We start from the raw sequence: 14,310 nt of genomic DNA on the forward strand, positions 1-14,310 counted from the left end.
TTTGGTTCTACAACGGTAAAGTGTTTAAGGAAATGATTTACACTTTAGTGATAGAGGATTATTACTCTAGGTATACTTGGGTGATTTTCTTCCGTCTATAGACCAAACTAGTGTCCACATGGTCCAGATTCTAAAATGTTTACAAAATGAGAAACGTCTTGTGATAGATATGATAAAAAGTAAAAGGTTCATATAATTTACAAAAAACAAAAAAAGTCTCGTCCTATCTAGATAACCAAGAAATCAAACACTAGTTCTCTCCTGGAAGGTCACCTCAACAAAATGGTATTGTTGAGAGGATGCACTGGACCTTAAAAGAAACAACTAGAACTATGATCGTAGATTCTAGTGTTTCTCAAAAAATTTGGACAAAAGTGTTCAATACTGATTGTTACACTCATAACAAATCAGCGATAAACAAAAAATAGAACAAAACTCCTTATAAGATATGACATGACAGATATTTTATATTCGAATTGTTTGGCTACAAGTGCTTCATCCACAACAACGGTAAAACTCATTTAACCTCTTTTGATGCAAAATCAGATATGATTTTTTTTTATCGGTTATTCTTCAGTTAGTATTAAGTCAACTGTTGAAGAAACCGTTTATGATGTTTTTTTTTATTAAGCTTCTGTTTGTCCAGCTCAAAAAGATATCAATGTTCATGATTTGAGCAATATGTGGTATTACACTAACCTTGATCATGACAATAATAATGAGATTGTTCCAATAAGGAATGGTGAAGCCATCCCTGAATCCGGTCAGTTTTGCAATAAATTCCTACCAGACCAAAGCATCAAGAGAGAGAACCTGTGATTGAAAATGATCTGGAGGAGAATGTTGCTGATGATCAACCCACTCAAACAAAAGATACAGATCCCCTTGGACCTTGCTATCGATCAAATAGAGATCATCCACCCGAGCTGGTCACTAGTAACCCAACCGCCCCTTCTAAAACTAAAAGACAAATATTAGACGAGTTTTTGCATTTCTGCATTCATTTCTCAACTATAACGTAAGAAATTAGGTGATGCCTTAATTGATTTTAGTTGGATATATGCTATGCAAGAATAACTTAACCAGTTTTAATGCACTAAAGTTTGGTATTTAGTTCCCAAAATGGATAGTCAACTTGTTATTGGAACTAGATTGGGTTTTTAGAAACAAACTGGATGAGAGTGACTTGGTAGTAAGAAATAAGTTCAGATTTTTCGCTCAAGGTTACTGACAATAAAATGGCATAGAATTTGATGAATCATTTGCTCTCTTTGCTAAACTTGAGGCTATTATAATTTCTCTGCAGATAAACTAATTGAAAAAATGATATCATAATAACTAATAAAAATAAAATACTCATTATTAACCCAATTGTGCAGTCATCCATGTAACTTTTACTTCTTTGATTCTATAATTTTCGGTAAAGAAACTGAAAGTCAATCACCGCAAGAAAATTAAAAAATGTGTTAATTAGATAATTCACATAAGAAATATTAAACTATGAGTAATATAATTACAAGTAGAGAATATTATACAATTGAATGTGAACAAGATAAAAATCGAACAAAGTCACCAGTGTCAGCCTCGACATCACTATTTGCAAGTGAAACGAGTTTCTTCTCAATAGCAACCCTCTTAGCATAGCTTACTTTCTCTCTAAAACGTCGAGCCAAGAATCTTGAATCCGTCTTAAGGTCGAAGTCAACTTGTTGAACTATATGATGCAAGCCAATAATGACAGAGAAATCGCTTGAAACGAAATGAATGACAATATCGACACCAACAATCAAAGAGCATGAAGGACTCTCAAGTATTTTAAACAAGTAGTCTTTTTTGCCACTGCTGATAAGAGTAATTGACACGTCTATCAATTTAGCAATATGAATATCATTTATCCTATTAATTTGTTGCTTCACTATAATTTGCGTAAACTCTTCCATCATTTTTGACAATAAAGAGATGAGCATCGTGAAAAATTACATTACCACTATTTATCAACTATTTCCTTCTCTGCATTTATTACTAATATTTCAAAAATATGTAAAAAGATTAACATTAAGACAATACCAAACATACATTAAGAATAACAAAAGCTTCAAATTTGGGAATAATAGAATGACATCGAGCATTATATCCAAAAATCCCGACTTTTATGATAATGTATACGCATTTTCGAAAAATTGATCCAATGCAACCACGAAATACATTAACAATAAATTTCAGAACAGTTTCAAGAACCAAAAGAAATTTCAGGCAAAAAGGGATTTACCATACTCATTGAATAATTTCTAATGTATAATTATTCAACTGAAGGGGGACAAAATATAAACAAAAACCACACAACAATTTCAAGAACCACCCCACCTCAAAATTGAGATAAACACATGGAAACAAAGAACTAAAAACAAATTTATGAACTTTAAAATACTATTGAAACATTTCAAATAGATACTCCACTGCGACAATCAGATTATAAATAAATAAGCAAGTTATTATCAAATCAAGGAACAAAACCTAGCAATAGGTAATAAACAAAGTTAAGCCAAGCATTATAACAAAAAAAACGAACTTTTAGCATAATCATTCAATAATTTTGAATAATTAATCAAAGAAAACAAACAAGTAATATATATAAACAAAAAAAGTAGCAATACAATCAACATCAGAACCCTAAAATTTTTGGCAAAATGAACACATCAAGATCTAGAAAAATGACAAAAAAAAAAAAAAAAAACCAAAACCCTTAAATACTTGCGAAAACAATGACATTTTGGTCCATTTCCAAAATGGAACAGATTTTGAAGAAATAAAGCTTCAAGCCTTTCATGGATTTCATCCCCTTCTTCACTTTTATCGATTTCTTCTCTTTAGTAATGTCTGTCACTTTCATATCTTACAAAATATTTCTTCGCTTCGTCATCGATGATAACGTCTATATTATGAAACTTTTCACCGGAGATCACTGTTTTTTTCTCTTCCAGGATGAAGCCATTTGAGGGAGGAAAAATAACCATAACGATTCTTTACGCTCTTATTTTTTATTATTGAAAAACAAAGAAGAGGTATTAATGAGTTTCCATATTATTTGAGGACAAATTCTTATTTAGCCCTTGATTATGGAACTCAATCAAATGACAGAGTTTGCTTAGAGGGTGAGAACAAACAAAATTTAAATGAATATATATCTTGTGAGATAGTCTCACGAATCTTTATCTGTAATACAATCCGTGAGACCGTCTCACACAAATATTTGTCAATTTAAATTGAGACTGAAAAATAAAATTGTTGCTAGAATGATTTATTGATCATTTCTCTTTTATTTAATTTTAAAAATGAAAATAAAAAATTCTAAATTTTATTTTTTGAATATCCAAATACTGGCCGGCAGCAACGGAAAAAAAATTCATTTCATTTGATAAAACTACTTGTAAGAAACAGACAAAGCTGGGAAATAAATTTTTAAAAAATATTCTCGTGACTCCATCCCATATCCTCTTTCTCCCTCCTCCCCTCTGGCTGGGGGAATCGATTTTGCTTTGACATTATTCGTGAGAATTATCACGAATTATTGTGATATATATATTTGATTTACTCTCCGTTTGCTTCTTATTATTGTTCGCAGATTGATGAAATGTATTTTTGTACAGTTTCTTGTATGTGGTTCTCTCTCTCATCATTTCCTCTCTAGTATACCTCTCTATCTATAGCCAGATCTCAAACCCTTGTTGCCACCTTCGCCGCCCCGATTTCGTCACCGTTTTGCAAAATGGGTGGAGGGTTTTGAAGCCCACGTCATAAACTCCAAAATCTTGACCTGTCACCCCCTTGTTTTGCGTCGGAATCTGCGCGGTTCTTCATTCACCGTCGCTGGAAACCTCCATTGTAGGGCTTGGATAGCTCGATTTATGCTTGGACAGAAAGTTGCAAGCTTCGCTCCCCCTTCTTGTTCCTCGCGCTCGTGGCTTTCCAGTCAAGTCCCGCCGTCCCTTAGCCATTGTTGACTGATTTTTTGAGCTTACTTCGATTTTAAGGTGTAAAGCTCGATCATTGCAGCTTATTCTTGACCATTTTTAGGCTGCCCGGAAGTAAGATTTTTTTCTCTTTAAATTAATTCGGTTTAAGTTCGCTTATTAGCTCGTTATTGATTATTTATTGGGTTATTATTATGGGTACCAAAGTTGATTGACCTGAGGTATATTTCCGTGAACCATAAATTTTATTGATAAGTTTTTGGAAATATTTCGATACATACTATGGATATTGTTGCGTTGGGAATTATATTGTGAATTATGGAATTAATTCGGCTAGAAATGGGAATTTTTGCTATGTTTGAACTAAAATTTTTATTATTGGATTTTAGTTCGAAATTATATGATTATGATGGAATCTTGGAAATATGAGTTCGACATTTGAAAACTAGTTTTGACAATTTGAGAATTTTGGATAACTAGTTGTTTAAATTCTAGTGTGACATTTGAAACTGAAAAAGATGATTTTGGGAATTTTGTTTATAAGTCGCCCACTTGTGGGAATTTAAAAGCCTAAATTGTTATTTCTGGAATTTTTAGGCTTAATAGTCGAATTACTGCAAAATGATTAACTCAATTTAATAAATTAAATTAATTTGTGAAAAAGTAAGAATTTAATGTTAGAAATTATTTTATGCCACAAGTTTGGATTATCAAGGAGATATTCTAGGAATTCTGTGGTATTGTAAGTGTTGGATTGAGATACGTATGAACTGGTTTCACTACGACTACTATAATGATGTGTAATCTCGTCAAAGTGTTTTGTAATGAGCTGTGACAGTGCCTTATTTTTATTGTGGATGATTTGTTGCATTCACTCATTCATGATGATTGTTAACGTGAATGGTTGAGAATGATCCCATTCCCCAGTATCTTTTATAAAATAAGTCCTTATTTTGTTTTAAATAAATTTTGGAAAATTAAGGGATATTCGTCAAATAAGAACATTAACTGTGTTGCACGGCATGTAGAGCCCTGAATTCCATTGATTACTGTTATTGTTTTCATTATGTTTGTTATCCGATCTGTTGAGACGGATAAGAGTCATCGTTGGAGCGAGTGACATAGAATTAGCACACTCCATATGATAACATGAGGCAAGCGCGTAGCTTCCGTTCCCTTGATTCTACGTTTAAGGGCAAGCAAATATTTGGACGCTGCACTCTTGGCACGGGTGGCCACTATGATGATACGTTATTCTTGGGCTACATTTGGTATCTGTTATTCCAGTGTTATCTTACATGCATTGTATTTCATTGCATCTTACTGGAATTTATTTCATGTCCCTTGTATTCGTCATGATTTTATTGGTTTGTCGTACTACGGTCTCCCCTGTTTACTTATGATGTAGTGGTTGTTGGTTCCATAGCAGATTTCACAGGTTGATTTGATGTGTGTATGGTGGAACGTCAACTAGCGTCATCCACTGAGTGTGTGTTGTGAGTGTGTTGGTCGAGTTTCCCAGATAATATTTTTATATTGTCGGGAGTCTGTGCATTTACCAAGGAGATGCCCTTAATTGCATTCTGATTATATTTTTACTCCTTTGGATTTGAATGATGGCGTGATCTAGCTAGTGCGGTTCTGCATGTGATTTAATTTAATCCTGGTCGATGCGAATATGCATGCTAACTTGTTTTGTTGTTGGCCAGTCGGCCTTTTTGTTATTGGATTATGAAATTGGATTTTATATTTAAGAGTGTATTATTGTTTCGAGAAGTTGTGAGATTTTTAGCATGTCCTAACTACGTGCAGGTTTTACCGAAATTTCTGCAGTCATAGAAGGAAAATATTTACTTGTTTCCGCTGTTTATACTAATTTATCCCCATTGTTCGATAATTAAATATTAATCAGGACTCGGGCCCTCACATGTTTATTTGTAGCTATTATTACTTTACTATTATTAAAAGGATCTCAGGGGTTTGTGGATTTGAACTCGTGATCTTTCGTGAAAGATTTGATTGAACCAAAAATGTTTGTGAAATTTCTTGAAAATTTTGTTTTCTGATCAATTTTTTCTGATTGTAGCTCTGATTACCTTTTGTGGATAATAAGTCGGATTAAATGATATGGATTCTCGTGTTTATTACTGTACTTGTCCTCTTGTTTAAAGATTCCCACAACAGTATTTTTTGTCTTCTTTGGACAGAATCTGTACGCAGCATCATTCAAAGCTAAGAGCTGAGTTATAGTTGATTGTTTCAATAAAAGGAAAAAAATAGTTTCGAATATAGGAAAGTGGATATTGGTGCTTGTTTGGTGAAATGGCGTCTGATCTGGCGCAAAGCTTGTTGTCAAGCAGATCTTCATTTGGATCTAGTAATGGGTTTGAAATCCCTTCCAATCACTCCTTGGTCACCTCAAATGGAGAAGATTATGATTCGGATGGTTCCAACTTTGCCCCTCCGTAAGTTTTTCTCCATTCTTTCTCTGATGCCTGTGAATTGTTGATTTTGTTTTTCATGACAGATACTAGTTCCATTAAATTGAGTTACCTTTTTATTGAGTTTTACTTTATTTTACTTGCAGCACGCCCAATACTCTCACATCAGTTATGTCTCCGGAACTTGCTGGTGCTATACCATTGATTGATAAATTCCAGGTGAAAATCAAAGTTCTTGCCTTTTGACAATTTTTAATTGAGTAATTGACAAAACTTTGCAAGTTTAAGTGTGAGTTTTTTAATTGGTTTTGGAGAGACTAGGCTATATTATGCAAGTTTATATCCAACACATTATTACTTTTGGTTAGTCAGAGTTTGTTATGATTGATTTTCATTTTTTTTCCAGGTCGAAGGATTTTTGAGAGCAATGCAAAAGCAGATTAATTCGGCAGGAAAACGAGGTTTCTTCTCTAAAAAGGCGGTGGGACCGCAAGTTAGAGAGAAATTCACATTTGAGGATATGCTGTGTTTCCAAAAGGTAGTTTAATGTGTTTTTTGTTGGCTTTTTATTTCATTATCAGTCTTGTATATGCATGGTGTGCTACCTTTTTGACAGGATCCTATTCCAACCTCGCTGCTAAAAATGAATGGTGATCTTGTGAGCAGAGCGGTTAAGATGTTCCAGATTATCCTGAAGTACATTGGAGTCGATTCCTCTGATCGAGTTACACCAACTAGCTTAGAGGATCGCATCGAGCTCGTTTGCAAAATTTACAAGCAGGCTTTGAAGCGTTCTGAACTTCGAGATGAGCTCTTTACCCAAATCTCAAAACAGACTAGAAATAATCCTGATAGGTAAGTAATACATATTTAGATAAAGGTGAGGCTAAAAATTTGATAAATTTTCTTTTGTCATGTGAATTTTTCTCAATAGTTATTTTCTTGGGAATAGATTGAATCAATTGATTGAGTGCCTTAATTAGGGATTTAGGGTTGTACATGCTTCACCCGTTCTATCGTTTCTCGATGATATATTGATTATGCTTCTATCATCTGTAGGAACTGTTTGATTAAGGCATGGGAGCTAATGTATTTATGCTCAACCTGCATGTCTCCTAGCAAGGAAATTTGTGGGTATTTGTCGGAGTATGTGCATACTATTGCACACAGTGTTAGTACTGATTCTGAGGTCCAATTCCTTGCAATGAATACATTAAATGCATTAAAGCGGTCTGTCAAGGCTGGACCAAGGCATATTATACCTGGACGCGAGGAGATTGAAGCTCTTTTGACTGGTAAAAAGCTTACAACCATAGTGTTTTTCTTGGATGAAACCTTTGAAGAGATTACATATGACATGGCCACAACTGTAGCTGATGCTGTTGAGGTACTGCTTCAGCTTCTCTTGTGTGTTTATGCATGCATATTAGATCAGATGCATCAAATGACTTTACAAATGATTCTATTATTTTTACCCCTTGGCAGTGGAAATATATAACATGGCCGATTTCAAAAAGTTTTTAGTTGTTCTTCATTATATTATCTTTAAAGTTCTTTTTCTTGGGTGGCGAGGAAATTTATTTTTTCCATGTCTTCTGAATTTCTGATTTTCATGGATGTTTCAGTTGTGCCATAATTTTTTAACTTTTTCTCGTTGCATTATTGAAAACCTTATTATTGATTGCATGTGTTGGATTATTCAAACTTCAGGAGCTTGCTGGGATAATCAAGTTATCAGCATATTCTAGCTTTAGTTTGTTCGACTGTCGGAAGGCTGTAATTGGTTCGAAATCTCCAGACCTCGGAAATGGTACTTAGATTAAAATGTCGTAACACTCTTTATTTAGTTACCTTGGTTGTGTTGCAATACTTGGTTAAAGTTTCTAATTACCTAAAATTATTAAGTGACTCTTTGCTCCCTTTTTCCCACATTATTTTAAGAAATTGTTCTTATTATATGCAGAGGACTACATTGGTTTAGATGATAATAAATATATTGGAGATCTACTCTCTGACTTCAAAGCTTCAAAGGACCGAAGTAAAGGAGAGATTTTGCATTGTAAACTAACATTCAAGAAGAAGCTATTTAGAGAGTCAGATGAAGCTGTTACAGATCCAATGTTTGTGCAATTATCATATGTCCAAGTATGTATGTCTGTTTTGACCTTTTGTTTTGCTTTGTGATTATTTTTGTCGATTTCTATCCCCATTGATCTAGTTCTAAAATGGTCTTCACACTATTTTCTGGGTTCACTTTTTCTGTCTTTTTCTTGTTACAGCTGCAACATGATTATGTATTAGGCAATTATCCTGTTGGTAAAGATGATGCTGCACAGCTATCTGGTTTGCAGATTTTGGTTGAAATTGGATATATAGTTTCTCCCGAAACCTGCACGTGAGTCATCTTCCCTGTTTCTTTTTCGCGCTGATGTTTCTTCCAATCGGTCCATGATTTTTGTTTCTTAATTATACATATGTAAGAGTTTCTAATTTGCTGTTACATGGGAATTTTGTGCATACCATTTCTTTTAGAAATAACTTACCATTTTCTTCGTTTATATATAACTTACCATTTTCTTCGTTTATATATGTCTAGAGATTGGACATCTCTTCTGGAAAGATTTCTGCCCAGGCAAATTGCAATTACTCGAGCCAAAAGAGATTGGGAACTAGATATTCTTTCTCGGTATCGTTCGATGGTGAGAACCATTTTTATATTGTTCCAATTTTCTAAAATTTTGAGGATCAAGTAAATTTGATCTATGAAAATGCTGAAAAAAATAGGTGAAAGTTTTTGTTTTGTATGTATTCTTCAACAGTTATGCTTCCCTAGCAAAAACTTTTGGGCATGTTTTTGTACCAGTTCCTTTCTAACGTTACCTATAAATATTATGGGAAGTTTTGATATTCAATATTCAGTATTCAATATGCATAATACTTCAACTCTCTTCATTGTTTTTTTATACTTTATGAATTAGATATTTGCAGTAACTTCTTTTGATATATCTAAAGATCTATGAACTAGTCCTTAAATTTATTGAATAAATTCTTGCAGGAAAATTTGACAAAAGATGATGCTCGGCAACAATTTTTACGGATCTTAAGAACACTGCCCTATGGGAACTCAGTTTTCTTTACTGTCCGTAAGATTGACGATCCCATTGGACTCTTGCCAGGAAAACTCATACTAGGCATTAACAAGCGCGGGGTATGAATAATTTTTATCTTTCTGGGTTTGACATTTATAACTACCATAGCAGATAGTAGATGCCTAAGTATGGTATATTTGTTTATCCAGGTTCATTTTTTCCGTCCTGTTCCCAAGGAATATCTACATTCAGCTGAATTAAGGGACATAATGCAATTTGGCAGCAGTAATACTGCTGTATTTTTTAAGATGAGAGTTGCTGGTGTTTTGCATATATTTCAGTTTGAAACAAAGCAGGTTAAATAATTATTATTCACACGTAGATTCTGTCATTGAATGTGTAGATGTTATTATCTTGTTTTATACAAGTTCCTGATCTTGGATGATTTATCTTTCCACTAAACTCAGGGAGAGGAAATATGTGTTGCCCTTCAAACACATATAAATGATGTGATGCTACGGCGTTATTCCAAAGCACGTGCTGCTGCTAATGGTTCAGTTAATGTCCTTTCGTCAGATCATGCTAAACCACCTCCACCTATGGACGTCAATGAGAAACGTGTGTTGGAATTGTCAAAATTACTTGAAGAATCAGAGAATAAAGCCAATCAAGTAAGTTATTAAATGCTTAGAGAAGGATCCACCCTTTTTTGTTCTTATAATGGCCTGACATTCGTTGTTTTATGTTTTCCAAGTTGCAAGAAGATCTGCGTGGAAAGCAAATGCAAGAACTGAAAACGAAAGAAGAACTGGAGAATGTAAAAGGTAGGTTGAGGTCTGAGAAGCAATACTTGGATGAAGTCATCAGTGAACGTGATAAACTGCGAACGTTGTGTGATGGAAAAGATTCAGCACTTCAGGTGATTATCTTCGCAAATTCAAATTCAATTCTGATTGATGTTTGCCTTTTTTTTATTATCGATTTTCTGTAGGCTACATTATTGGAGAAACAAAGCCTTGAAGTGAGGTTTGCAAAGTTGAACAGCCGAGGGTTGGAAAATAACATCAGAAAAGAGTTGGTTGAAGCTAATAATCAGGTATATAGATGTGAATTTATCAACGTTGGAACTGGTGTTTGTTTTTATTATGTGGCTCTGTCCTTTACACAAGAAGGTTTACCTATATTTAAACCTGAATAAATAGGTCTTGTGTAAGATTCAAGATGAATTAAAAGTACGCACTGCAGAGTTGCATGCAGTTGAAGAATCAAAAAGGAAACTTGTAAATGAGAAATTATCTATCGAAGAAAGACTTTTAAGGCTTGACAGAAAAAATGCAGATGAGGTAGAAAGACGAGTTTCTTTTTAATTGTTTTTAATTAGCCAATTCTATGATAGTTTACTATCTACTAAACTTATTTATGTCACTCTTCAAATGCAGATTGCAATTATAAAGGAAAACTTTGAACACGAATGCAAGACCACGAAGCTTCGTGTTTCTGAACTTGAAAAGAAACTGGAAGAGGCCACACAACGTTTGATTGTTTCTCAATCAATCATTGCAACTAAGGATGTAGAATTGTCTTCATTGCATAATAATCTGAGGGAATTAGATGAGTTGAGAGAAATGAAAGAGGTGAAATCTTTATGCTATATTTTTATTTTCTAGTGCTTGTAACTCCTATATATAATCATTTGTGCTTTATAATCAATTGATAGTTACATTCCCAAAATATTTAATAAATAGTTCTATACATAGGATATTGACAGAAAGAACGAACAAGCTGCTGCAATTTTGAAGATGCAAGGAGCCCAATTAGCTGAAATGCAGGCACTTTACAAAGAAGAACAAGTTATGAGAAAACGATATTTTAACATGATGGAAGGTTATATTTATGCTTCCCAGTATAAATTTATTTATCATTTGAATCTAGCATTCTTCGTTTATGAACTAACTATGCATGACTACCCTATTTATAATTGAATGATTATGCTTTGTAATTTTGATACTTCTCAGACATGAAAGGCAAGATTCGAGTGTATTGTCGATTGCGGCCTCTTAGCGAAAAAGAAATCTCAGAGAAGGAAAGAAATGTCTTAGTGAATGTTGATGAGTTTACTGTTGAACACTTGTGGAAAGATGACAAAGTGAAACAACACATGTATGATCGTGTTTTTGATGGCCATGCAACTCAAGATGATGTTTTTGAGGATACCAAGGCAAGTTCAAAGATACTGTATTTATATAGATATATTGAATAATTGTCATTTTTTTTGGCACATATTCTCTTTTAACTTTTTTTTTTGGAGAGAATATTCTCATTAACTTTTGAATCACTTTGGTTGTGATCATTAAAGATTTCACTTGAGTGCAGTACCTGGTGCAATCTGCTGTCGATGGGTACAATGTGTGCATATTTGCTTATGGACAAACTGGATCTGGGAAGACGTTTACAATTTATGGATCCGAGAGCAATCATGGTCTCACTCCACGAGCTATATCTGAACTTTTTAAAATCATGAAGCGTGACAATAATAAGTTTTCATTTACGTTGAAGGTAATTAATTTTGAATGCCAACAGATCTTCCTGAAAATCATCTTTTTTGTTATGAATTTTATTGGCTTATCGATGCCAATACCATTCTTTTTTACACTTGTTGAGTGGCAGATTTTATAGATTAGTCATAATTAATAATTTTGTGAGTATATGCAGGCGTATATGGTTGAACTATATCAAGATACTTTGATAGATCTTCTACAGCCTAAGAATGCAAAGCGCTTGAAATTGGACATCAAGAAAGACTCTAAGGTTATTGCCTTATTTTTTTGTTTTTTCCATATGTTTTAGTTATGGAAAGTTGTGTTTTCTCACATTGTTATAGGCTTGGCCATTTTGTCTTCGCAGGGAATGGTTATTGTAGACAATGTGACCGTTGTATCCATTTCAACGTATGATGAATTAAGAAGTATTATTGAGAGAGGATCTGAACAACGTCATACGACTGAGACTCTTATGAATGAGCAGAGTTCAAGGTCACATTTGGTACTCTCTGTTATTATTGAGAGTACTAATCTTCAAACTCAATCTGTTGCCAGAGGAAAGGTGCGTATTGAAAAAAATCGTATTTAACATCGTCATATTTCATTTTCTTTGGCTTATAAATGGTTAATTTTTGCAGTTAAGCTTTGTGGATCTTGCTGGATCCGAAAGAGTGAAGAAGTCGGGCTCTTCTGGAAATCAGTTGAAGGAAGCTCAAAGCATTAATAAATCACTTTCCGCTCTGGGTGATGTCATTGGTGCTTTATCTTCAGGCAATCAACACATCCCCTACCGAAATCACAAGCTGACCATGTTGATGAGTGACTCCCTTGGTGGAAATGCTAAAACTTTGATGTTTGTCAACATATCTCCGGCTGAATCAAATTTGGATGAGACTTACAACTCTTTAGTGTATGCTTAGACTTCCCTTGCACCTATATAATCTGCATACACCACTTTTATAGTTGGTTTTGCATGTTAGTCCTCTCATTTCATCTACTTAGAAAATTACATTTAAGATCAACTGCTCATCGCTATTTTGAAAGCTACAGTTGGTAATACAATTGTAGGTGGTAAGTGCTTTGATATCAATGTAAAGAGCACATACGTAGTTGTAGGTTGCACCAATGACTGATGGTGGATTGCCCGATGGTATGTTCCTGTTGTGTTATATGGCACTACGATCATGATGTGTCATTTGGGTGGTTATACGATATTAAAATATTTCTGTACATGGTTATAACTAGTCATAGTTTTTGGCATAGTGAAAGAGGTCAAAGTCCATCATCACTTGTCAATGACGGTCCACATATTTAGAAAATTGAATGTTTAAGCTCCCAAAAGCATTTTTTTTTCATTTTCTTGAAAGCTAGTGTGTTTCGCTTTACAGTTGACAATCTCCACTCCATGAAATCAACAGGTATGCTTCCAGAGTGCGATCTATTGTTAACGATCCCAGTAAAAATGTTTCATCAAAGGAGGTGGCTCGTTTGAAGAAGTTAATAGCATACTGGAAGGAACAGGCAGGACGAAGGGGAGGAGATGATGAGGATCTGGAAGAGATACAAGAAGAACGAATTCAAAGAGAAAAGACCGATACTCGTCATTCAATGTGAGTTTCCTTCTGTGCCTACAAAATCTTCCATATTTGATGTCATTGGCTATTCCGGTATAGTGTAGAAAGGCAGTCTCGTGGCAAAGGAACGACTTGTTTGCATTGCTTGTTCACCAGAAACCTCAGAGATTTATGTTGTGGCACGAGTGATTAGGTGAGAATCTTTTGTACAGTAAAAAATTGTCCAAATATTCAAATCAAACCAATACCAGTATTGGTTTTCTGATTACTACGTTTCTTGGAATCAAAAGGTGTGAATACACTGAAATATTTGTCTTCCAAGATTTTGCGGTCTATACAATTTCATCATGTCTGCTTTATTTATCTAGAGTTTGGTCAAGTTCAGCTAGGCAGGTAATGAACATTGAAATTATTGTAAATCTCACTTCGGTTATATCAACATATAAATCTTATTTCAAACACCAAAATTCTAAACTATCTTTCACATACAATGTAAGAATATTCTGTACAACCTTATGGACATAGCCTATTCAAATTCTCCATTCATCCCTTTATAATTAACACACCACTTGAAAAAACTACTATAATAGAGAAATATACGTTTTGACTTCCCACCATGCTATAAATAAACAAGCAAAAATACAATTCAAGAATTCATTTTGATGATACTTGCTTTGCATTTGAAATCACACCAT

At 34.1% G+C, this 14,310-nt stretch overlaps 1 protein-coding gene across 1 annotated transcript; it reads left to right on the top strand.

Moving 5' to 3' along the window:
• Nucleotides 1-3,452: 3,452 nt before the first annotated feature.
• Nucleotides 3,453-13,978, top strand: LOC142551320 (kinesin-like protein KIN-14I). The gene is made up of 24 exons (XM_075660499.1): nt 3,453-4,085; nt 6,179-6,436; nt 6,559-6,631; nt 6,819-6,950; nt 7,029-7,267; nt 7,472-7,799; nt 8,123-8,222; nt 8,376-8,557; nt 8,692-8,807; nt 9,009-9,111; nt 9,468-9,620; nt 9,711-9,857; nt 9,969-10,172; nt 10,256-10,420; nt 10,493-10,597; nt 10,704-10,844; nt 10,941-11,135; nt 11,259-11,385; nt 11,517-11,719; nt 11,875-12,057; nt 12,214-12,309; nt 12,406-12,603; nt 12,680-12,951; nt 13,460-13,978. Exons 2-24 carry the CDS (start codon nt 6,294-6,296, stop codon nt 13,653-13,655), a joined length of 3,801 nt encoding a protein of 1,266 aa, XP_075516614.1. The 5' UTR covers nt 3,453-4,085; nt 6,179-6,293; the 3' UTR covers nt 13,656-13,978.
• Nucleotides 13,979-14,310: the final 332 nt, after the last annotated feature.

This window comes from Primulina tabacum, chromosome 7 (assembly GCF_025594145.1).
Source record: "Primulina tabacum isolate GXHZ01 chromosome 7, ASM2559414v2, whole genome shotgun sequence".
Lineage (NCBI taxonomy): Eukaryota > Viridiplantae > Streptophyta > Magnoliopsida > Lamiales > Gesneriaceae > Primulina > Primulina tabacum.